Source organism: Martes martes (genome assembly GCF_963455335.1).
Source record: "Martes martes genome assembly, chromosome: 1".
Classification (NCBI taxonomy): Eukaryota; Metazoa; Chordata; class Mammalia; order Carnivora; family Mustelidae; genus Martes; species Martes martes.
In genome coordinates this window covers 214,355,465-214,380,153 of record NC_137888.1, presented here as the reverse complement: position 1 = coordinate 214,380,153, position 24,689 = coordinate 214,355,465, and the positions used below count along the sequence as shown (strand labels likewise).

Genomic DNA, 24,689 nt, shown 5'->3' with positions numbered 1-24,689 from the left:
CCCACCATCCCCGCAGACCCGCATGGGGCCGACCACAGCTGAGTGACGTTCTCTCTCAGGGTTCAGATGCCCACACCCGGACAGTGATGCCATGGCTCGGCTCCAGGTGTGGGGATGAGGTTCACCAAAATAACTCTCTGCTCAGGGATCACACAGCTCCCTTTTCTGCACTGAATTCGTGCCTCTTTGGGAAGGAATCCTGGAACCCGGAGGCCAGCACTTCCCCAAAACACATTCTCCCTGGACACTTCTGGGAAGTGAGCAGGTCTGCAGTGGGGAGGCAGTCCTGCAGCTGAACGGACGTGCGCACGACGCAGGCCATCGCTTTGTGGCCCCCACCCCCGGATCCGGAGCAGACAGGGTCTGTGCGCCAGTGGGTCGGGGTTTCTACTTGGCTGACCCTGGGAGTCAGGAGGGGCCTGCAGTGCAGGCGAGCGGTGAGGCCGCTGCAGTTCGGGGACAGGAAGGAAGCAAGGCTGGTGCAGGGTCTGCCTGGTGACTGTTGCCACCTGCAGTGGCTCAGGCCATGCGCCATCCTCTAGGGGACCCGGCAGGACGGGCAGGGGCTGCCCTCCGGGCTCCTGCTGGTCACTCCATAAGGAAAGACCCTGGTCTCTCCCTGGGCCATCATGGGGCGTTCCACTTTATTTCATGGGACAGTTTCACTTCTTTTGATGACGGTAAAACAGGACGTTCTCAAATTCAGTGGTTGCCAGAGAGGGAAATGAGTTCACTGCCTGACGTGAGACGGGACTCTTCTGGTGAACTGGGAGGCAGTTGAAGCGTAAGCGTTCAAAACCACACCTTCCGGGGCCCCAGGACGACGGCCCGCTCGGTGCAGGAGGACACGGCGCGGGGCAGACAGGGAAGGTCGCACAGGCAGGAGCCACAGCCCTCCCCTAACCGGAGGGCCGCGGGCAGACCCTGCAGGCTGGGGAGGGGGCGGGCATGAGGGGCGCCTCCCCATCTCCCCAGAGCCCTCAGCTCCGCAGGCAGCAAGTGTGTCTCTGGATTTCCCAGGCTGTCCCTGCACCGGGGCACACAGGAGGCCATGCAAGGTCCCTACTAGTCTCCCTTCACCCCGCCTGGGAGCTCCCGGCTCAAGGCCCTCACAGAGCAGACGACCATTCCGCACGTCCTTTCGCTTCGAAGCTCATAGTCTTGGACCGGCACAAATGGATGAAAGGATGACAGGCCAAGAGGAAAAAGGGAAAACCAAAGAAGTCATGTGCCAACTGTCGCAATGGAGGGCCGCGGCTCTCAGTGGGGGCCTCGCCAGGGTGGAGACCGTGCCCGGCGGAGAGGGGCCCGAGCAGCCTGTGGGAAGAGCCGCAGGTGTTGGTACCAAGCCCGCACCTTTGGGCAGGAGGAGCAGGTGTTTCTAGGGACCGGGGCCTCCTGTCACCGAGCAGCCAGCCGTGGAGGCTCAGTGGCTAGGACGCTGCCCGAGTGGAGGGGGGTGGGAGGGTCCCAAAGGGCCCTGCCCACGGGGAAGGCCAGGATCCCTACATTTCGCTCCTGCTCAGAATGCACACCCATTTTCAGATTCAACGAGAGCAGCAGACGCCCCCTCGGAAATAACCTGTCCCCCTGCAGAACCTGCACCGCACCCAAAGCTCCCTTCCCACCTGCCCTCGGTGGGACTCCCTACAGCCCGATCCTGCTCCCACTCGGGGCGGGACGAAACAGGCGTGGTGCCTGGTGGGGCCCGCTCTTCCTCTCACACCTGAGATTGGCCAAGGACACCTACGGGCTTCCAGCATGGAAGGTCCCCCGCTGGCCGAGCCCCGCATGGCCACGGCACCCCCCCCCCCGCCCCGAGCACAGGCAGAGAGGGTGGTGACCGGTGCCCACTTTCCTGCAGGGCCACGACCGCGACAGTGTGTGGAAACTGCAGGGTCCTGGGCCCCACCAACTTCATCGGAGCCTGAATCACCAGCTCCAACCCCAAAAGGCCGCCGCTGAGAAAGCCAGGCCGGCGCCTCCCTGGAGCCAACATGAAGCGCAGCTTGGACCAGAACCTTCTCCAGAACGCTGCCCCAGTTCAGGAGCCAGTCTGTGCCCTCAGCGGCCCCCAAGGGGTGAGACCCAGGGCTGCGGAAGAGGCTGCCCGGCAGTGGGACCTGGCGGTGGCCTCGAGAGGGGAGCGCCCCACGGTCCACCGGACGTTTCCCCGCTCCTTCTGAGACCAGCTCGAGCTCCCCGCCCCCTGGACTGGCGCTGCCCGCACGGTGGGCCTCAGGGTAGTGCTCAGTGACTGTGTCCACAAAGGGCTAGAGCAGGGGGTCTCTCCTGGGGGCCTGTCACCTGTGTCTATGAGCAGTGGAGCCGTGTCCGCTGACAACACCCCCTGCAAACGAGGCACCTGGGAGATGAGCGAGCCTGGAACAGCGCCGGATCTTCACCCTAGCACGCCTACATGACTTCCAGGCACAAGGGTTGGCCTGTGGGCATCAGTAACAGACTGGGGGAGGGGCTGTTCTTTTGGAGACCCGTGTCATCATTCCAGACCTCTGGAGAGAAGCAGGGAATCTGACTGTCGGGACAGAAAGAGAACACGCAGCGGAAGGACCCACGAAAGGAGCGCAAGCCAGCGGGGCAGCCGCTCCGGCCTCAGGACACCAAGGGCAGGAGAAGCTGCTTTTAGGGGTGGGGGGGGTCATGGGGGGCTGGTCACCGGCAGGCATGTCCACGGTGGCCACTTGGTGGCAGCTGGGGAAGCAGTGTGAATCCTGCGGGGTGGGAGGAAGCCAACAGCGGCCCCCGGCTGAATCGTCTCCTCAGGAAAACCGGATCAACACAAGCGACACGGAAAATGAAGGCCCGTCTGCGGGCTCGGTGACCTGGGCAGACTTGCTTTGACCACGTAAGGGTTTAAGAGAAAACGAGGCAGGGAGAGGAAGGAGGAGGAAAAGGAGGAGGAGGGGGAGGAGGAAGCTGGCACGGAGGTGCTGGGCGGAGGGGAGATGTGCAGGGCCGCCACATGAGTCCCTACTCATGCCCTGCGCTTTGTGTCTGGGGGCCACTTGCAGTGCTCCAGGACCATTTCCCAGGGTAACACCAGAGGTCACCTGACCTCTCCTGGCCCAGGCTTCCCCTCCTGCGTCCACGTAGCTAACTTCTCCCTGCCCGTCTGTGGATGACCTTTGCCATGCCAAGCACAGACGGGGGAAGCTGCTTGTCAGCACCGAACAGGTGACTGAGACCAGGGCCCCGGGGCAAAGGGGGCCTCAAGGGTCGGGGCCCAGCCACTCCGGCTATGGCCCTACATGAGCCATCCAAGGGTCTGGGCCGGTGAACAGGCCTCCTGGCTCTCAGGTGTGAGCAAAGCTTTTCCAGTTAGCGATGGCTGTCAGGATGGGGGTCGACTGGCTGGCACCAGCTAACGACCACATTATGTGATGCCCAGTGTCTGAAGCAGGAGGGGGTACAGAAGGAGCACGAGAGTCTGACCTGGCCTTGGGGAGCACCGCTCTGGCAAGGGAGATGAGAAAGTCTGACCTAACAGCAGTGCAGTGCAGAGAACACGTGAGAGTCACAAAGGAGGAGTAAATACGCCCACAGAGGAGCGGGCTGTGGCTCTGAGCTGGACCTGAAGGGCAGGGCCCGAACTGGCAGGGCCAGGCCAGGTGGGCAGAGTTCTGGGTTCTGGGTGAGAGGCAGGTTTGGGGCACAAGGGCTCCAGTTCCTGGCTGACTGCATGCCAGGTGGTGTGTAGTACAGGCAAGAGGGTGGGGGGACCAGCAGGCCCATTTCATGGATGAAGACACTGAGGAGTAAGAGACTGTAGCACTGTAAGTGGAGGACACGGGTGCTGTGCCCAGACCTGTAGGACTTGCCAGTCCACCTGTGCTGCGTCCTGCGCTGGGGGAGGGCGGCGGTAGGATGCGGGGAAGCCTGCGGCCCGCGTGGGCCTCCGAGGGCTGTGGGGAGGGGTCAGAATGCCGCGTACGCAATGCCTGGACACGGGAGGCCCCAGGAGGCAACAGGGATGATCCCGGGCAGAGCTGAGACATTCCTGAGCCAGGGTGACGGCACAGGGATGGGAGGGGAGGGGATGGAGCCCGAGGACAGACACACTCCCTCCAGATCCCTTCCAACTCCACCCGCCCTCCCTGCCGCCTCCTAACATCTGGAAGGCTCGGAGCCAAACGCTGCAGAGCAAACCCCTCTAGCTTCCATCACGGTCTTCGGTCTTGTGACACCCTGTCACCCAGCTCTCCCTCCTCGCCCTGTGGCCCCGGGCCCCCATCTGAGGGGGCGCTGGCACAGACACCAGCTGCTGTGCTCTTTGGCTAACAGGCTCCCTTTCTGGAAAGGCAGGGCAAGGTGAGCATGCTTCTGGGGAGGTGGTGTGTGGGGTGTACTGACTGCCCCAAGCCGCCGCCTCTTGATGCATCTGTCCCCACCCAGGAACCCCCAGCGGCCCCTGGCGTCACCGGGACACTTGGGGAAACTGCCAAAGCCTGGGCCCTCGTGAGCCGCTTGCCGCCCGGGGCGGAGCTCCCCCGTGGCTGAGAGCAAAGGCCATGAGACGTGGGGCTGGGCCCCGGCTCTGGGGTGACGAGGGGGTGCCGGGGAAGCGGAGCCCGTGGGAACCCTAGCTGTGCCTGCACGGACCTTCCCTACTCCTCCTGGGAGGAGCCGGAGGACGTGACGGAGACGTGTGAGCAAGACTGAGAGCTCCCGCCCCGAGCACGACACGTCTGTCACAGGTCCTCCGTAAATATTTGGGAGGTGACTGAGAGAAGAGGTCGCCGCCCCCACGGAAGGCAGGGTTGGGACAAGTCAGAACTTGCCGAGGCAGGCCGGGAGTCTGAAACTGCCCCGGAGTCGCCGGCACCCTTCACGCCTCAGGGCGCGCACCCGCTCTCCTCCGGGTCATCCCGACTGTGTTTTCCAAAAAGCAGGTTGGTGGAAGGACTTGGCGGCAACGATGAACCAGGAAGAGTCTTGTGAGGTGAGATGCCACAGGAAGACCGCCGGCTGGGCGCCATGGCCACCAGCTCGGCCCCGGCGGGCCAACCCGCACCCAGACACGGCCCTGCACGCGGCACGTCGGGGCTTCCCGGGGACGCCAGCTCTGGTGCCGAAGGACCGCGGCCTCGGAAAACCCGAGCGTTCTCTCAGCAGAAGGCGGCGGTGGCCTCGATGCTGGCGCAGAAGCAGAAGCCGGAGGTGCCCCAGACCACAGGGCCGTGCCAGCTGCTGGTTTCCCTGCCAGAGCGGGGCTGCTGTCATCTGGGGACAGAGCCAGCAAAGCTGCGGCGAGGAGCCGGGCAGGAGGGCCTCGGTCAGACCAGGCTTCTGAAGGCTGAAACCCCCGGGGTCTTCTGCCACCCATAGGGCCAGCGTCCCGGGCTGGCTCGAGCCTCCCACAACCTGGCACAAATGCAGCTCGGGACAGCTTGGCTCTCGGCTCCTGGAGATGAAGGATGGGACACTGGGCCGGCACGGGGAGAGAAGCGCTGCGCCGCCTGGAAGGCGATGAGCCGCACGGCCCACGAGCTCCCAACGGCCGCTGCCCTGCCTGGCACACGCTGCCCGAATGCCGGGGGGGACCCTCAAGTAAGAAAACGCCTCCAGGTCACCTGTCTGGCTTCACCCCAAAGTCTGAGCTGGCCACTGACCACTGGGAGCAGGAACTGACCACTGGGAAGAAGTGACTTCTGGAGGAAGTAGCGAGGCAGACAGGGGACCATCACCCAGTGACTGTCACGGCCGAGTGAGGAGCCAGATGACGAGGCCCCATGTGCTGCTGTCCCGGAGACGGAACACAGCGGTGGGACGCAGCGGAGGCCGGATATGGAGGCCCTGACCTCTGCTTCTGCAGTGCCAGTCCGAGTCCTGGCGGGGACAAGCTCCCACTGGGCAGACACCAGGACAGCTGCCCCTCTTGCCCCTCCCCGCTCCAGGCTAAGAAGAAGGTTCTTCACGGACTCTGCTAGAGCCCGGTCTATCCACCCCCTCCGCACTGTCACACTCCTTGCCCGTGAGGCCTACTGTACCCAGAGATCTGTGGCAAGGGCCGCGCGGGCCTCTGCAGCCCCCCACGCGCCCCGACCAGGCCTGCTCCGACCCTGGCTCAGACTCTCCTCCGTCCTCCCCAGGACCCCGGGTAGCCTCTCCCCAGATCTCCCTCCCTGGGCCTTGCTCCCGCCTCCTGTCCAGAACCCTCCACGTGTCACGTGGGGGCCTGCCACCCTCTCCGGGCTCCCACCCTGTTTGCACCGCGGCCCCCAGGACTGCTCCCCTGTCCGCCACCGCGGCCTAGTCCCCGTGTGGAGTAGGCGGCCTCAGCTCCGGTGCAACTTCCTGCGAGAGTCCCCCGGGCCTTACAGAGCACCTCGCATCCTAACTCCGCATGCCAAGCATGCCTTGGATCCCACATTTATCTCGGGCTGACAGCCAGCTCCGGGGGTGCAGGACCCTGTGTGTCTTGTTTTCTGACCCAACCCGGCCCGCTGCATAGGTCTGCTGGACACCATCTGACCGGCTGGCCCAAGGCCCACTGAAGGGCGGACTCTCGCTGGCCCCTCTCCCCACCTGCAAAGGGCTGGCTCGAGAGGCGGCCAATCCTCCCCCCTCCGGGTGTGGCTAACGGACAGAGGCGCAGGGTCCCCCGAAGGCGGGGACAAATCTGAGGGCCCGAGGCTGCGGAGGAACAGTGAGGGGCAGAGCAGACATAGGCAGCGGCGAGGTGCCGTTTCTTGTTGCTCCGGTCCCCGTTCCCGTAAGTGATGGAGCCAGCCTCAGCCCTCTCAGCGTGAGCGGAGCGCCCTGCTCCTCCCCGCAGGGTGACTCAGCAGTCCCAGGACGGGGTAACAAGGAACTCCTGCCCGGCCCCAGCTCTACGTGGAGGGTGCGGGAGAGGGCAGGCTGGCCAGCACTGGCCGCAGGCAGGGATTTCCCCTCATGGTCCCTCCGGCCAGGAGCCAGGGGCTGAGGACCCTCCACACGCACTGTGGGGGGGCAGTGGCCTAAGGTCCTGGGCGGGGCTCCTCTGGGGACCCTCCCAGTTTCCTTGTCCATGAAATGGAGTGTTGGCCCAAGTCCAACTGTAAAGATCAGCAATCCTGGGATTTCTATGAAGATGCCAAGTTTCCCCAAAAGGAAGCAGAAGCCACTTAACAGAACTGGTCCCTGCTTTGATCCATGGTTCCCCAGTTCCCTGGTTGATCTCACAGAATCTGGGGGAGGAAGTGGGCCCCGCTGGGCGCCGAGGGGAGCCAGCAGAGCAGGAGCTCAGGACGGGTCAGGCAGCACAGATGACCTTCTGTGGTCTTGATGCCTTGTTGGCCCTTCTGTCATCCTGGAGACCCCAAGAGGAAGGGACAGAGGCATCCAAGACCTCCAGCAACCATCTGGCCCAGCTGTGGCCTCTGGGTAGGTTTCTTTACCTCATAAATGGGACAACCAGGCCCCAGGCTATGCCTTGCCCGAGGCCAGGCAGCGTAGTGTGCGTGTGTCCACGGCAGGCAGGAGTCCCAGGAGAATTAAGTCCAGCCCAACTCCAGAGGCTGGCCCCGCACTCCTCCGGCTTGTTCCTCGTTTTCAGAGGCTAGCTGGGTGTCAGGGGGTTGGGAGACGAGGGGCTGATTAATAAGGAGCATGGGCCTGCGGGAGACTGCGGCTGGCACTCAAGGCAGCCCTCCCACCAGCGAGTGTGGAGCCACGTCTCAGGCCCTGTAAGCAGGTCGGGAGGACCTTACTTGCTCCTGGACGCCAGAGCAAGGCCCCGGGTTCAGAGCCGTCCAGGACTACTCTGAGATAACTGTGCCGGCCCTGATGCCAGACACCTGAAGTTGAGGGCCAGCTTTGCCCTCAGCCTTCTGGAACTCCACACAACGCCGACGGCTCAGGGCTAACAGGAGACCAAAGCTCCTGGAACACCACAGGGCCCTGTGCGACGCCAAGAGTGCACTGGAGCCATTCGGGGGACCACGAGTCTCCCTCGCGTAGACCCTGGCCCACGGCATGCCACTGCTCACCTAGGAGGAGTCGGGCGGGAGTTTTCTCTCACCCTCCCGCTGACTGTGGCTCTGCCCAGAACACACCCTGGGAAAGTGTGGAATCTGGGCAGCACCAGACTTGGCGGGGGTTGGGGGAGGGCGGGCGCGGGGCTCAAGCTATGAGCTCATTCTGCCTCCTCCCAGGGCGGGTGGAAGGAATGAGGCCTGCGGACCAGGGGACTCTGAACTGGGCCCGATCCCAGCTGGCGCCCCAGCTACACAGATGGTTTTTACCAACAACTGAGATGCTAGCAATTGCTCAAGGAACAGATCACCCCTGGGACTCGTGGTTGGGCTAAAATGCCTGGATATATATATTGACCTCCTGGGTTCTGTCTTCTCATTGTGGGGATGAGGCAGGAGGACTGCAGGTCACACAACTGGGGAAGTCAACTTCAGATGAAAACTTATAAAAAGAAACACCCAAGCCACAAACAAATGTAATACAGCCCCAGGCCCGCCGGGCTTCACATCAGTGAGCGTGCGCTGAGTGGCAGCCGCCAGCGGCCAGGCCACGGTCAGGGCGGCAGAGCATGAGGGGGTCTGCACATGCACAGAGACAAGGGCGGTCCGCAAACTCGTCTGGTGGTGATGGCAGAGCTGACAGAAGAGGAGCCGTTCAGGAAGAGACCAGAGATGCAGTGTGGAAATCCTGCCTGGCCTCCGGAAGGCACCGACACAACGTTCATATCAAACACTGTGAGCACAGCCTACCACCCAAGAGGCTGGGCACCCAGGCCAGCCTGGAGTCTCAAGGAGGGGCACGTGTACCCCAAACATGACAAGCTAAGGCGATTCCCTGATCGATCTAAAAGCCCAGGGCCCCTGCCTCTTGGAACACAGATGCCTTCTCTTTGGTCTCTAAGACCCCTTCCATTTCTAAAGTCCTAACTTATGAGAAGCTGCCTCTTCCAGGAAGCCCTTCTGATTCTCCATCACCTGCCTCCTTCCCCAGACGGGAGTGCTGTGGCCAGTGGTCACCTCTCCCATCACATTACCGGCACCTCCTCTCTCAAGTCCCTGCCCCCCTCAGACCCCACCTGGGACCAGCTCACCCGGGCTGTATTTTCTGTTCTGTAAAGTCACCCGCCTCACTCCCACTGGACTGTGCACTGGAAGCGGGCGGCCCCATCACCGACAGGAAGCACTTCGATCTGACCTCATACACCACTCCATGGCGGCGAGCCTCTGGGAGGGCAGCGTGCTCAGGAGCTGACTGGGTGGCAGCACGCCTCTGCATCCCCAACATCCTTCTGTTGCCCGCATATGGGAAATTCGGGTTAGGCTGGCAATCTGGCGGGAGGCTGCCAGTCCAACTCCCTGCTCTCCACCCAAGGTCTGCCCACAGCGGGCTCCCGCACCAGAGAGCCAAGGGTTGATGAAAGTTGTGAAGAAAAACAAAATCTGGGCGCTTGAGTGGCTCAGTTGGTTAAGCCACAGCCTTCGGCCCAGGTCATGATCCCAGGGTCCTGAAATCAAGCCCCGCATCGGGCTCCCTGCTCAGCGGGCAGCCTGCTTCCCCCTCTGCCGCCCACTCGTGCTCTCACCACGCGCTCTCTCACTGTCTCTGTCTCCCTCTCTCTCGCAAACAGGAAAGGAAAGGAAAGGAAAAAAAAGAAAACCAAAATCTGGACCAGTCAGGCCCGACTGCTTCGTATTCGGGGGACCCCCCTTCCTGGAGAGGCGAGACTTCTCAGTGACAGGAACCCCTGCGAAAGCAACAAGTCTGTGGTTTGGGAGGACAGGACGCCGGAGAGGAAGGCTGACAGCAAACAGCCTCTGAAGGCCGAACAGAAACGCAAGACTGGAGCGGGGAGCCGGGGCGGCACACTCAGGGCGCCGGGCATCACCGGGCGGGCAGGGCTCCGACGCGGAGCTCTCGGCCACAGCTCTGAGCGCTGAGAGGGTGCCGAGGAACGTGCCGTCACCTGGCGCTACTGCTCGCCTGTCCCATCAGGACGGTGACAGCAGGCCTGGCTGATAGGTGACTCATGGCCACCAAGACCAGTTTCTTCAGGTCTGGCTACATACGCTCCTGGGCAGGCGCTGACCCCGGGACAGCACATGGCGAGCAGCAGCCCTCGGCACAGCAGACCCACCCCTGCTGTGGGTTAACGACCGGCGCTGTTAGTGAGGCCAGGTGCTAAGTGCCAATGTTCTGTCACCCTACCCGGCCACTGTTCCCCTGCCCCCCTCCAGCGACACCTGCCTGGGTCGGCTGCAGAGCCAGTCTTGGAAAGCCAGAGCTGGAAGGAGTCTAGTCTCAGAGTCACTGTCCAGCGCCTCCACACAGATGAGGACACCAACAGGGCTGAGGAGGAAGGAGCTGCCCGGGTCAGGCAGGTGGTTCCCGGTGGGCACGGGGACAAACTGCCCCATTCCTCCAGCTGCCACCCACCCTTTAGTGACCAGAGCAAGTGGGCCTGTCCTTCCTCGGGATGCATGGTCAGGCGCGTGCGTACACACACACACACACACACAGAGCCATTAGCACTCGTGCCCCAGCACTGGGGGAGCACCCAGGACTTGGAGGTTCCCAGGGACCCTGCCGCAGGCCACCGACGCACCAGTGCGGTTCCCAGGGGGCCTCTCTCTTCCCTCAGGGTTGATCTTCATTCCAGCAAGGCCATTGGGACTGCCTGGTCCCACCTCCCCGCTCCAGGGTGCCCCATCCCCAGACACGCCCCATCCCCAGACACGAGCTTCCAGCCAGCAGTGCAGTCACCATGAGGGCAGCGTGGGCCTGGATCCCAGCAGGTGCTTGGGTTATTGATATCCGTTGAGATAGTAAATAGATACACGTTGGCACGCACACCCTGCCCTCCGGGAGCCACTGGGCGGGCGCTCTCAGCAGAAACACGCACCGCCTCTGCCTACCAGGCCACGACTGTTCGCAGGAACGCGGACTTGCTGGGCCTCTGTTTCTTCAGCTGTAGGATGGGAGGTGGTTGACGATGTGCTGCGGGGCTCGGGTGTGAATGTGCTTTAAAACCCACAGACCAGGGGCCCCTGGGGAGCTCAGTCGTTAAGCGTCTGCCTTCAGCTCAGGTCATGATCCCAGGGTCCTGGGATCGAGTCCTGTGTCGGGCTCCCAGCTCAGCGGGGAACCTGCTTCCCCCTCTCCTGCTGCCCCTCCTCCCTGCTCGTGTGCACACACACCCTTGCGCGCGCGCTCTCTCTCTCTCTCTCTCTCTCTCTCAGATTTTATTTATTTGACAGAGAAGAAGCAGAGAGAGCGGCAGAGAGAAGAAGCAGCAGATTCCCCGCTGAGCCCGGAGCCAGATGCAGGACTCTATCCCAGGACTCCGGGATCATGATCTGAACCAAAGGCAGACACTTAACCAATGGAGCCACCCAGGCGCCTCCACCCCTCAAATGAATAAATAAAATCTTAAAAAAAAAAAAAAAAGCCAAAACAACCCACAGACTATAGGTGCATGCCTGCTGCTCAGTGCGGGACAGGCCACATGAGGAAAGGCGGCCAGAGGGCTGTGTGCAGGCAGACGGGGCAGCGTCCCACGGCTCGGGCAAGGTCCAGAAACAGGATCTGCCATGTGGCCCATACAATGGGGTGAAAAGGCTTCCCGGGGAGCCCTCCTGAGGGACCCGTGGTCCCACACACGCATGACCACACAGAGCCAGGCAGGGATAAAAACGGTGTCCACAGCAGGCCAATGTGCTAGCTCTTCTTCTGGGACAGAAACTCCGAGGGATCAGTAAGGGGACCTTGACTCCAGAAAGCTCACAGCGCCAAGAATGTCTGTTGACAGGCGGCTGCGATACACAATTCTTTGTTTGAGAGCGAGAGTGAGTGAGCCAGCGAGAGAGAGCCCGTGCCGGAGCTGGGGGATGGGGGGAGCGGGAGAGGGAGAAGCAGACTCCCTGCTGAGCAGGGAGCTCCACACAGGACTCCATCCCAGGACCCGGGATCATGACCAAAGGCAGACGCTTAACGACGGAGCCGCGAGGCACCCCTAGTTATGCACATGCGCTCCTGGTTACGGCGCTTACGCTCTGCGAATGAGAGCTCACCCCCACAATTTGGGGATGGGGGCGCTTGCTGCATTTGCCAAGATGACTCTGCTGCTTCGACTCACAGGACCCCTCAGCAATGCTTTTCTGTATTTTGCGGGAGAAAAGGAGCCCGGCCTCCCAACCTAGTGGCCTTCCTGCTCGTTGTCACCCCATGATATACGTCTGGTGTGGCTGCTTCTTAAGCTAGGAGCCGTAAGCGCACTCAAATCCCTCCCCACCTCCTGATGCCGATCTAGCAGCCAGGGCCGCCTCGCAGCACCCAGGGCCGCCTCCACTTCCCAGGAAGGACAGACCCCACTGACACATGGCGTCTGGGTTCCTGGATGAGGGCGGAAAGATTGCAACAAGGCAAGCCAGCAGCCCTGAGGCTCCAGCACTCGCTCGAGCCGCCCATCTAGAAAGCCCTGTGTGCTCTTTTGCTTTCTTCCTCCCACGTCCAAATGCAAAGCGAGCATCCAGGGTCATCACCTCGGGAATCATCCCTGGTTTCTAGCTGCCAGCACTGGTCACAGGACCCTGTGTTACTGGATCAGCCCTGTTCCAATCACTGAGTCACCATTCGTGTTTGGGACACTCTCTTGCCCGGAGCTGATCTGCTCTGTCGGGATGGGGATGAAGATTTGGGGTCAAAGTCGGAAGGCCAGATTTCCCCCTTTTGAAAAGGTTGCCCTATCTGTTCAATAATTCATTATATATGCCAAGTATAATAGGGGGAAAAGGATCAATAAAACCACACACAAAAAAGATTAGTAGAAGGGACTCACAGGGAGAAGCCACTTCCTCCTTGTGGGGAGAGAACCAGGGACGGTTCACAAAGGACACGGCCCTGAACTTGGCTTTGAAGGATAAACTGATGCAGAAAGGAGCACAGGATATGATGTGAAGAAAGGCACAGACAAGGGGACAGGGAATCTGAACCCACGCCGAGGACAGAGGAGCTGAGCAACGGAAACAAATGCCCTCGGGGGGTCCTGAAGTGTCCCTCTTAGAGGCGGCGTGGTCTGGTCATTAAGCAAAGAATATCTAGTGTGAGCTCCAGGCTCTGCGATGGGAAGAAAGGGGCCCTTGGACTCCAGACCTGCCAACTTCCTTCCACACAGTCAGCAGGAGCCCGTGACCCTCCTGCGGTGTTTCCTGCGAGGTGCCGCCCTGAGGGCAGACGCGCAACAGTGTTTTTGGCATAAAACCTGAACACAGCGACGGTTTTCAGATTCATGTTAAACAATGGTGGCGGGAGACTTCCTATCAGTCAGCTTTTAAGTCACCAAGGTGGGATCCAGGAACCAGGGAGTGTCTTCCGCAGAGCTCCAGAGTCGCTCCACAGAGCCCTTTGGCTGAAGACGGCTGTTGGGGGGGGCCTGCTCTCAGCACGGTGACCCAGAAGTCGACCTGGCCAAGTGAACCAGTCCTATTTTCTGGCTGACTGTGGCCGTCAAGTTGGAGGCGAGAGCTAAGGGAGAATAAAACACACGAGCACGCGCGCACACACCCACGCTTGAAGAGGAGCTGAAAACCTTTATCAGGACAAGGCTTTCAGACAGTGCAGACCTATGGCTGCAGTCACAAATCACTACAAACTCAGTGACAAACAGCACAAAACGATGAACGACCAGACACTAAAACGATACAACCCCAAATCTTAAAGAGGTGAGAAGTCCGACACGGATCCCACCGGGCCAAGCCCAAGGCGTTGGCAGGGCTGCATTCCCGTCTAGGGGCGCTGGGGGTCTTGGTGCCTCTCCTGGCTTCTAGAGCGGCCCCTGGCTCTTGGCTGTGGCCCGTCCTGTCCTCAAAGGCAGCCAAGCAGCCCTGCCACACTCCCTTCTCCCCGACCCTCTCCCTCTCACCACAGAGGTGACAGGAACCTGGCTGGAAGTGCCCTGATCCCAAGACGGGGCCCGCTGGGTCAGTTCCGAGTGATCTCTGCACCTCCAGGTCCACACCCTGGCTCCCATCAGCAAGCCCCCACGCCAAGGCAGCACACAGACAGGTTCCATGGAGTGGGTCGAGGCCCCGGGCCCGCCACAGGAACTGCGGGAGGGCCTTGCCACCCGTCCATAGCATTCCTGTTCTAGAAAGTCGCCGCAAACACTGAGCTGTTGAATATGAAACCACTGCTCCTAGGGGAAACAACGGGGTTAGGTTCTTGTAAGCCTCTGGCCACAGCCGATCAATACATAACCTTGTTGTCATGTGCATTTGTTTCAAGACACCGTATTTAACACATGCTGTTGACTCATCTACACTGAGCTTGGCCAACAGCGCCATAACCCCCTTGTGAACGAAGTTCATCAGACACATGGGTTTCCTCCGTATGGAACAACACGGTCTTCTTGTACTCGGGAACGCAAGCTGGCCCTGCAGCTCTGGGCTTGGGGCCGTTCAGACAGCAAAGTCACTCACAAAAAGCACAAAAATGCAAACAAATGTGGCACTTAACAATACCGCAAGGACCCTGGTTAACAGTTTGAGCTGAAACACAAACGCAGAGCCACTTTGTTTCCCCCCAAGCTGGGAGCACGCACACGGGGAGACTCAGAGTTGTTTGCAAGGACAGGTTTGCAAGGACTGCTAAGTGCCCCAAGCGCTGACTTGGGGGCTACGAAGAAATCCCAGTGGCCAGGGAGCGTGCAGACGTAGCATCTCCCACCACGGAGCCTCAACTGTATATGTCGGCGCGAGTGGCCCTCCGCGACAAGGCCGGATGCCAGGTGCTTTCTTCACACTCGGCCTCCCCGCGGAGAGCAGAACTGAAAACTAAGCTACTGAGGAGCTGACAGGCTGATGAACAAATGAATCCTGGAAGGAGGACACGGGACAGAGAGAGGGCTCTGGGTGCCGGCTGCGGCTGCAGGCTTCCCTGCTTTATCCGAGGTTCGTGGCCCCCCCAGGCCCCCCCCAGCGAACCCCAGGCCGGGGAGCCTCCGCCCCGCCCACTCGGTGTCCTGGCCGGGGCCCCTGAGCGGTCCCGCAGAGCACACTGGAAATATCACCCTTATGAGTGTTCAGACACGTGACTCCCATCAGCTTTGGGCCCAGGACTTCAGGTCATGCAAACTGAATACGATTTTTTCCAAGCTGCTACCATAGAAAACCTACACAGTTACATTAAACGAGGTCTACGTCTGGAAAACCTCTCAGACACATGCCCGAGGGGACACCGGTGAGAGCGCTCACGGCCACACGGTTTGAAAGAGCAAAGACACGGGAACTTCATAAATGTCCACCGGCAGGGGACGGTGCGGTCAGGCCAGGGAAGGCCATCCAGCCGAGCACGGAAGCCGGAGCTACCCGTGTCCGTGCGGCGAGCAGCTCACGCCGAAGGGCCACACGACCCCCTCTGGAGGAGGGCGGACCGAAGACCGCACGCGCACCTGCTGGTGCTAATTCCCGGGTGGTAAAGGCGTAAATGAGGGAGGGGCTTTGCCTGGGACTCGGTGCCCGGGTTTTAGTGATGCTCTTATGGACGCGTGGCTACTGTGGTGGCCCTTCTCTGTATCTTTTTCTGTGTCTGAACCACTTCGTGACACAACAGCAGCAGCAGGGATGCAGCGCGACCGTATGCGGACACATGTGACATCAGCTGGTAACAGGTATCAGCAAACGATTACAACACACCGAGGGGTCAATGTACCCAGGTTAATGGTTATGACGTAAGGATGTGGTTAACGATAAGGAATGCTAATACCAGCAGCCGCCGCCTTACCAAGGTGCCTGAGAAGCCATGTACCCTTGACGGCACCCCAGGCACCCCGGCGCTGACTGCCTCAGGGCCTGCTGAGCGCGCTGGAAGCTACTCCAGTGACCTCTGCAAGGTCGACCCTGCGGCTCTGCTGGAGAGCCTAGCGGACGCCTGGACTCCAGAAGCACGACGGAGGCAACTGGGCACAAGGGCCCTCCTGAGCGAGCACACTTCCCTCCTGCGTCTGCCGCCTGAGATTCCCGAGCCCACTCGTCCCGAGGTGGTAGACAGGCTCCGCTCAACAGCAGGGCCCCCCCGCCCCCCGAGCTGAAGCCGTGCTGGGGGCAGAGTAGGGGACCCGCTGTAGGAAGCGCAGGCCGGGACAGAGGGCACTCAGGGGCCCCAAGACAAACGGCTCAGAATCCTCTGCCGTGAAGATGTCCCACGCCGAAGCTGGGGGACAAAGCCATCTGGATTCCGGGGTCCAGGACCTCCTCACAGCCCAGCTCAGCGTGGGGTATCCCTTGCACGCGTTTCAGGGCCCTGACCCAGGCACCCACTTGGCAGTCAGTGGGGAGCTGCAGCGGCTCCTACGTTCCACAAAGATGGGGGAAATGCTGCGTTGTGCAGGCCAGGAAGTAGCGGGAGACTAGCCCACAGCGAGGGTTCTCACTCTCAGGAGCTAAAGGTCAACCCTACACCAGCCGGGTTAGATTCAGAGATGGAGAGATCCCATCCCCGCTCCCTCAGCTGCCCTCCTGTGAACCACACACGCTGGCCTTGACGGGCCGGCGCTGGCTGTCCGCTTCTGGACAGTCACAGCTCTGATGGGCCAAGGCCTTCGGGCTGACGGATGCCTGCCCATCTGCCCCTCGGCCCCCAGACAGCCGTGGGGCCTCGTCCTGGGAAGGTGAGTGGCAGGGGCCAGAGGGAGACTTGGGGGCGAAAAGGAGCAGGAAGTTTCCAGTTTCCTTCCCACGGGACTTCCTAAGAATGTGGACTGCTGCTCAATCCTGGGGCTGAGACCCTGAATGACAGAAAGTTCATCATCCGGCTACTGCACTTTAGAAAAAGGAGGGCTGGGTAGAGGGGCGCTGGTGAAAAAGATGTGAATTATGGGCCCCGGTGAAGGCTGGGGACTCCCCCAAGAGTACCGACGGAATCAGACACTTACTCTCATGCCAATCCAAAGCCACGGGTACAATCTCTGAGTTTTGATTTCTTATTTTTAAACCAGCTAGACCTGTTCCTGATAGAGGGCTGTTAGCCACTCTGCTTCCCTGGGGTTCGGCCTAGGCCTGAGCAGGAGCCACCCCCAGGGACGTGGCGGGAGGCCACGTCACTGGACTGCCCCACTCCCACCATTTCTGACAACTTGGTCAGCAAGCGATGGCCCAGGGGGCCCTGGGCCTGTCACAAGTCACCAGGCAGCCGTGCTCCATCAGGAGCTCAGGTCTGATGAGCAGAAAAGCACACTCTGGTGTACGGAAGTATCTGGCACACGGCATGTGGGCGGGACAGTAGTCAGCTGCTCAGAACACGGAGAAGCCTTTCCAGTGGGCGGCCCCGGGCGAGGGCAAGGATAAAGGAGACACAAACAGGGCTTTACAGGGCACACAGGAAGTGGACAGAGAGACCCGGTTGGGATGCGGAAGGTGAGGCTCGAGGAACAAGGCAGTGCAAGGTGGCCCGGCCGGCAGGCGGACCGGTCAGACCGGAGTACACCACCAGTGAAGGGAAGAGGTGGGATTTAAAACTGGGACCAGGCGGGGCTCCAGGAGGTCCTGACCGCCAGGTCAGCTGGGGATGTTCACACTTCCCGCCTGTCCCAGGCTCTGCTTCCTCCGGGCATGCTGACACTACACCTGGGGCATCTGTACCCGCGGCCCATGACGCAAGCATTTGCTCACTAGTGTGCAAACATCCGTCTGTCCATCTACCCATCCAATACTTACCGAGTGCCCAGGACCGGCCAGGGACTGGGCTCAACAGGGCACACACCAGTGGCAGAACCACAAGGGCCTTGCCCGCAAAAAACTTAGGATCCACTGACAAAGACGCCAATCTTGGTCCTCGAATGGGAAGGCGGCCATGTAGGAGTCGGAGAGATGGGAAGACAGGGGCTCTGAGTGCCCGGGGGCTGCGGAGACGCCGTGCAGAGGCTGAAGGGACATGTGGAAGGTGAACTGAGGTTCACCTGCCAAGCCCGGGAGAAGAGCCCGCGCCCTCCGTGACACTCGGTGGACCCCTTGCATGGCTGGGCTAAGACGACACTCCCCACGACTGCGAGCCCTGCTAGGACAGGGGCCACTGGGTGGATGGCCTCGGGCACCGGGTGAGAGGCCACTGGTGGGCACCACCGGCGGCGCCTGATTCCCAGGTGTGGACTCTGGGCAGCTGCGCAGTGACCAATGCTGAGTCAGGTCCTTTGGAGGAAATCGCACTTCGGTTTTCCTGCTGCGGTTGGGAGTCTCTACATGACCCGCTCTCTGGGCCCAGTCAGCAGGTTTTTTTCTAGGAGCTGAGCGGAAAAGGAAGATGGAGCTGTCCTCTGGGATCCGGGTTCGTGGAACCCTGGTTACTGCCTAACAGGAAATGAGCGGAAATGTACCCCAACTGCAGTGCTCAGTCGAAGCAGCCGCCAAATTCAGTCCAGTGAGCGGCTGGGGAGAGGGGGGTTGCAGAGGGGGGCTGCGGTGGTGGACAGGGACAAGGCAGGGAGGAAGGAGAGGGGGAAGGGGGAGGAGGGGGGAAGCGGGGAGGGGAGAAAGGAGAGAGCAAAGAGGAGCGAAGACAGAAACCAGCTGCTGCTCATCTGACACACTCCTCCGACCAGCTTGCCAGGGACAGCTTTGAAAAAGAACCCGAAAAAGCCACCCCTGACACTTCACCAGGCAGGAAAAGCCATCGGGGTTTGAGTACAAAGGTAAAGACGCCTCGATGGGCCTGCAGAGCTCCTGACCCCCGGGGTAGAGAAGGTCTGTTGCTGGAAAGCTTCAGCATCAAACCGTCCTACAGCTTACACTTCTCACCCCCCTCCCCCGCCACCCTGCCTTGGAAATCAGGAACAGAAGACTACTTGACTTTCCTCCAGCCCCCGCCCCCTGCCCCCCGCAACTTGCCACGGTGCCAAAACGTGCAGCACGCTTGCCTCCAAAACCCCACGGAGGAAGCCGGCCACAGGGCCCGTATTAAAAACGAAGTTTCCCAGACTGCATCAGTTTCAAAATACTGGCAACAACGGAAGAGGAGGAGAAGGGCTGAGATGGGCCAGGGCAGAACTGGCCTACGTCCTTGGGTCAAAGGCCCTGGGACGCACACGCCAGAGGCAAAGGGCAGGCCTGAGTAGGCCGGGATACAGCGCCAAGTGTTTCCTCTGAGGAAAAAAGCGAGCAGATGCGCGTATTGACACCTGAGGGGCCAACCGGTGAGCTCGGGCCCGCACACATACTAAGGTCCAGGGGGCTTCGCCAAGGGAAGGCTGGGGGGGGGGGTGCAGGGAGGAACAGCACTACATGCCCGGTTCACTTGCTAAGTTCTGGGGTCTCAGGAATGGGGCAGCCCCCAATGTCTGAAACCGAACAGGGAGACACTACGAAATCCCTAACCTCGCAGGCCATCATTCAGCGGCACGCGGACTATAATTAAGCACCCTGTGGGCTCTGCCCTCACGCTGAGCCAGATAAGCAGGGAGAAGCGCACCCAGGCGCGCTAACAGGTCTTTAATAAACACAGGGTTCTGAGTCAGAGGGGAACTTGCCACCTCACGTTTGGCAGACACGGGAAGCCGAATCAGAGCAGGGCGCCCTCCGGTCCTGCTTCGTTAACAAGAATACGCAGGATTCTGCTTGGCTACAGAGCGCCTCCAGGACTGTGAATGGCGGGTCCTGGGAAGGCGGTCGGGCGAACCCAGTTTTACCGACAGGCCTGGGAAGTGGTGGGGTTCAAGGAGGTCCCGGGGCCCTCTGGGGGAGAGCGGCCTCACACTTGTTCTGCGGCTCCACGGTTCGGCCTAGAACACCAGGCTGGTGACTGAAGCCGAGTGGGAAGAGCAGCCGGGCCTGGCCACCAATGGAGCAGGACGGGGGCATCTCTGTCCAGGGTCCCACAGGAACACGGCCAGCTCAAGGGTCTTCTGACGGACGGAGTCAGGAGAGTCGCTTCCGGCAAAGTTGGACTTAACCCAGCTCGCGTCACACATGGATGTTGCCAGCAGCCAAAGCCATTCCCAGGGCTGCTGAGTCTCCAGGAAGTCAGCCACCGCTGCTGAGCTCAAGGGCTTGGGGCAGGGACCCAATTCAGCCTGTCACCTGTTGTTCTCAGCACACAGGTCCCATGCTTTTATTCCGCACAGGTGAAGGAGGTGCGAGTTCCAGACTTTTGCATCTAAGACCATCCCATGTTTGTTAATTAAGAGGCCAAACCCTTTGCTGGGGAATCAAAAGCCTGATTCCACACAATAAGGTTTTAAAAAAGGTCAGAACAGGTAATAACTGGGGACATTCCAAACACCAGCCACATCCCCCAGATGTTACTTACTCTAACAGGCTGGGGTACTGGGTGCCCCAGCCCACCACAGGCCTCTCAGAGGAAGTCTGATCTTTCCTTCCAGGCACAAACCCAGAGCCTAGAAAGCATCCAATGAATTTCAAAGCTATGGGACATGGCAGTTGTGAACTTCCCTCCTAGCTCTGACGGAACAATCTTTCAGTTCAAACTCTCTCCCTCCTTTCGGGCAGGCAGAGAGAGAGAGAGAAAGAGAGAGAGAAAGTCAAGCCAGCATTCCAGGCAGCTGCCACATCTATCCCTAGTTACACTCTCAAATCTGGCCTGGCCACAAGAATGATCAGAAACCAGCGAGCAGCTTAGGCCTGGCAATTAACATCAAACCACAACAAGAAGTGAACTTCCTAGTTTGGATCTCACTAGCTGGGTCCCGACCCTCCTTATTCCCCCAGAAATACTCAGATTAAAGCATCTCCCCCAGTTCTAGATATGCACGAGTACCAGGTGGGCAGCAGGACTGGGGCCCCAGACAGACGCCTCTTCTTTCCAGCCCTTTCCTCTACAGACTCTTTAGCAAGCCTTGGCAGCTGCCGGTTCTGCACAAGTAAAAGCTCACAGACTTCTCACGCGGCGAACTGACCTTATACAAGACCTGAACGTTTGCACCGGAGATGAGCTGGGGTGGGTGGGATTTGCCAGGATACTGCCAGATACTAACAACTGGTTTGTGACCAGTATCATCAGTGAGATCAGAAACTTTCAATTAATGTCACAGCCTCAGCTTCTGGAAACCAAGCCTCTCCATGCCCCACTCTCTCCCACATCCACCCGACTTTTTTTTTTCTCAATTTAGAAACAGCACTGCTACAAGCCTCTGAAATCAAGAACCTGTTTCAAAGCACTGTTTCTCAACCTCGGTGCCACGGACATGTGGAGCCGGATAATTCTTTGCTGTGGGGAAGGCTGTCCTGTGTACCATAGGATGTTTAGCAATCATCCCTAGTCTCTACCCACTCAACACCAGTAGCGCCCTCTCCCCAAGCAGTGACAACCAAAAACCGTCTCAGACATTGCCAAACGTCCCTGAAAGTGCGCACAGGGTGGAGGAAGAAGGGAAGGGTTAGTCACCCCAGCGCATGCTTATGTCTTCTTAAAAATACCAGAGGCCAAAAGATACCCTGGGGTTCTAACCACCTGCGATCTGGGTGCTGAACTGTATGTTCACGTCCGTCTATGCAGGCAGCTGTCAAAGAATGGCCCAGGAGAGAGTTGTTGTTGTTGTTGTATTGGTTTTCTGTTTTTGTTTTTGTTTTGCTGTACTTATTCTCACTTCTCACAAACCTTAGGGCAGGGTTTCTCTTCCTCAGCACTACGGCCATCTGGGCCCAGAGAATTCTTGGTTGTGGGGGCTGCCCAGCGCACTACAGGGTGCTGGGCATGCCTAGCCTCCAGCCACTAGACACTAATAGGAACTAGGTTTGTGACAACCAAAAATGTCTCCAGATATTGCCAATGTCTCCTAGAGAGTAGAACTGGCCCTGGTTGAGAACCAGCGTCCTACAGGAAGATATAAACAGCCCCGCATCGTTTTGTGTAAAAAAGGGGAGCGCATTTGTTCTTATGCCAGGTAAATGAGACCAGAGGCTGAAAGCAGACTGCCGGTTCATACAGGGAGGATTCAACAGACATTAACCACGGCCTCGTCCTCCTCAACAGCCGACCCTACTCTGAGGACAAGAGGATGAAGAGAGGCGCAGTGAGCACAAGAAAAGAGACACACAAGGAGATGGACACGTTCGGACAAACCAGAGATGCTGGGGCCCTGTGGGAACTATCCCGGAAGAGAGCGGAGCACGGCCAGCATGATTCCTGAGAGCACAGCTCAGCAGAGAATCCATCAGGGGGCCAAGACAGCTGCTCCCAGAGTAGGATGTGGCCACTGCGGCCCTTGTTTGGGGATGGGCCTCAGAATGGCGAGATCACAAATCGATGTGAACCAGCAGTGTACGCTGCACGGTGCTTTCCAGGTTTCAAGGTATTTCTCAGATCTGAATGTAGGGCACCCTGCTTCCCCCTGAGACATAAAGCTCTGGTGGCCGGCCAGAGTGGCCTATCTAGTGCCTCTAGCAGTGTGTGCCTGCTTGGGACAGCATGGGCCTCCAGCATGGGCCTTGAGAGCTGCGGGTTGGGAAGAGAGGGCTTCTCCTGCAGGAGAGGCTACATCAAGGTCCATCAAGGTCCAAGACAGTAAGCACCATCCCCAGATTCTCTGGTCAAGCCCTGGGGATCTGGTGTCTGTTGAGAGAGGTCTAACCCAGCGCCAGGTCCCTTTAATTCTATCCTGCTGGGGCAGAGGGCTGTCCTCTCAGCAATAATCCTAGAACCCCTCTGGATTAAGTTTCTCTTCCTCCAGGGGTTGGCCACTGTCTGGGCTTTGCCCTAGATAAAACACTAGGGTGGGGTCAGGACTTTTTCCATCAAGGGCAAAAGGTATCAGCTGCGTTACTGTGGACTCATTTCTCTTCCCTCCCCCTGAACTTCTCCAAATTGTGGGAAAAGCCCAGTCTGCCGGCAGGGCCCACACCATCCCTGGGATGGCCGCTCATTCCTCCGTGGAGTCTATCCACATACACTCCACACCTAAGCTTCCAAATCTGGGATTAATTAAGATGCGGGAACCAGTAGGAGTCAAGGAATCTGGGACTTGACGTGGATCTGAAACTCTAAGCTGAACTGCCCCCATCGCCCAGTTTTCTGAAGAGCGGACGCACAGCTCGCACCAGACTCACGAGCAATGGGACACGGGCATTCCAAAAAACCTGTACTTCTCTGTCACAACTAAAACCCTGTTCTCTTGGATTCAGCATCCCCTTTCTGGGCATTTACCCTGTAAGTCCAATCCCACCTGTGAGCAAAGATGGTCAGTGGCTAATCACTGCGGTGTCATTTGTAGCAAAAACCGGTTGGAAACAATCTACACATCCACCACCAGGAAGCTGGTTAAAATTCAGCCAGTCCCAGAGATGACAGGAGTACCCCAACCCACTACAAAGATCAAAGAAACTCTGGGGGTATGCTCCAGCGCAGTAGCTCTGGGGTAAGGTGAGGAGGGGAGTTACCCCAAGGACACTTGGTAGTGCAGGGAGATATAGGTGGTGTGGGGATGGTGGGGGGTGCTCCTGGGATGGAGGAGGTGGGGCCAGGGATGCCGCTCACCACCCCACAGTGCCCAGGACCACCCCCCCCCAACTGCGATCTGAGATGGAGAATTCCAGCTCTAGCGTTATCTCCAAAACCATTTAAGGAAAACCCGAAGCACAGAGGGCTGTGTAGCCTATGCTACCACCGCGCGTGTGTGTTTTGTAAAGGAAAAAGTGTAACCTATCTTTGGAAAGGGATGCGAATCGTGGGTGACAGTCCTTGCCGCTGGGGAGAGGGGCCGGAGGCCCGAGGCACTGGAGGCGGAAACGGACTTTTCACTCTACCCTGTCCCAACTCTGTACCGGGTCCATCAAAAGGGGTTTTCGTTTGTTTGTTTTAAAGAACTACTCCAGACGCCAAATCTCCCTGCCCCTGGGCTCTCTGACAAGAGTCCCGTGTCGACAGCCTCAGGAGTGTTTCTTCCCCTGCTCTTTCCCCACTCCCCGCCCTTTTACAGGGGAGGGAGGGAGGGGAGGGGGCCCTGCCCCGGGTCAACCTCCGGGCGCATCTCTGCCGCTCCCAGGGGTCTGCCCACCCATCTTGGGGAGACCGGAGCCCACATGGCGGGCAGGGCCTGGGCCACTTCGTGGGCACCCCCGTCCCTCCTGCGTTCTCCCCACCCAGCGGGGGACACGCGCCAACGCCGCCCCCTCGGTGCCCGCGGCCCCCTCCCGAGCCAGGGTCGGGCCTGGCCGGGTCCCCGACTCCGGGCAGCCTGGGGCCTGGGGCCCGGGGCTCGTTCCCCCCGCTTCGGTCTCCGCTCACCTGGCTCGCCTTGTAGAACTGCTTCTTCAGCCCCGCCACCGACATACTGCCTCCCGCCGTGGGGGCTGCCGCCCGGACCCAGCGAACCGGAGGGACCGAGCAAGCGACAGGCTCCCGGGCGCCGCCGATACCCCGCGCGCCTCAGCGGGCCCCGTCGGCGCCGCCTCCACCGCCCTCTCGCCAGCTCCGCGCCCGTCCCGGCGCCGCCTCAGCCCCTCGCGCGCCCGCGCGGCCAGGATATTACATGGCAACCGCACACTTCCGGTGCCGGCCTGCGCGCGCCCCCACGGCCCCGACTGCGCACGCGCGCCCCCTGCCGGCCAGCGAGCGCACGCGCATGTCGTCGTTCCTGCGGCGGCAGCCTCCGCCAGCGAGCCGACAGGAGAGAGCCTAGAGAGACCATGGAGATTACAGCGACCCCTGGAGGCCCCGGAGGTAGTCCTAACGTTTTAGGAAAGGCGCTTAAATCCTGGAGAGGTTGGGAGGCC

At 60.0% G+C, this 24,689-nt stretch overlaps 1 protein-coding gene across 1 annotated transcript in view; it reads right to left on the bottom strand.

Moving 5' to 3' along the window:
• SH3GL1 (SH3 domain containing GRB2 like 1, endophilin A2) overlaps positions 1-24,411 on the bottom strand; it is a 30,370-nt gene extending 5,959 nt beyond the window's left edge. The window contains exon 1 of the mRNA XM_080810120.1: positions 24,202-24,411. Within this exon, the coding sequence (XP_080666246.1) occupies positions 24,202-24,246 (45 nt within the window). The 5' untranslated portion in view covers positions 24,247-24,411. The remainder of the gene's footprint in view (positions 1-24,201) is intronic.
• Positions 24,412-24,689: the final 278 nt, after the last annotated feature.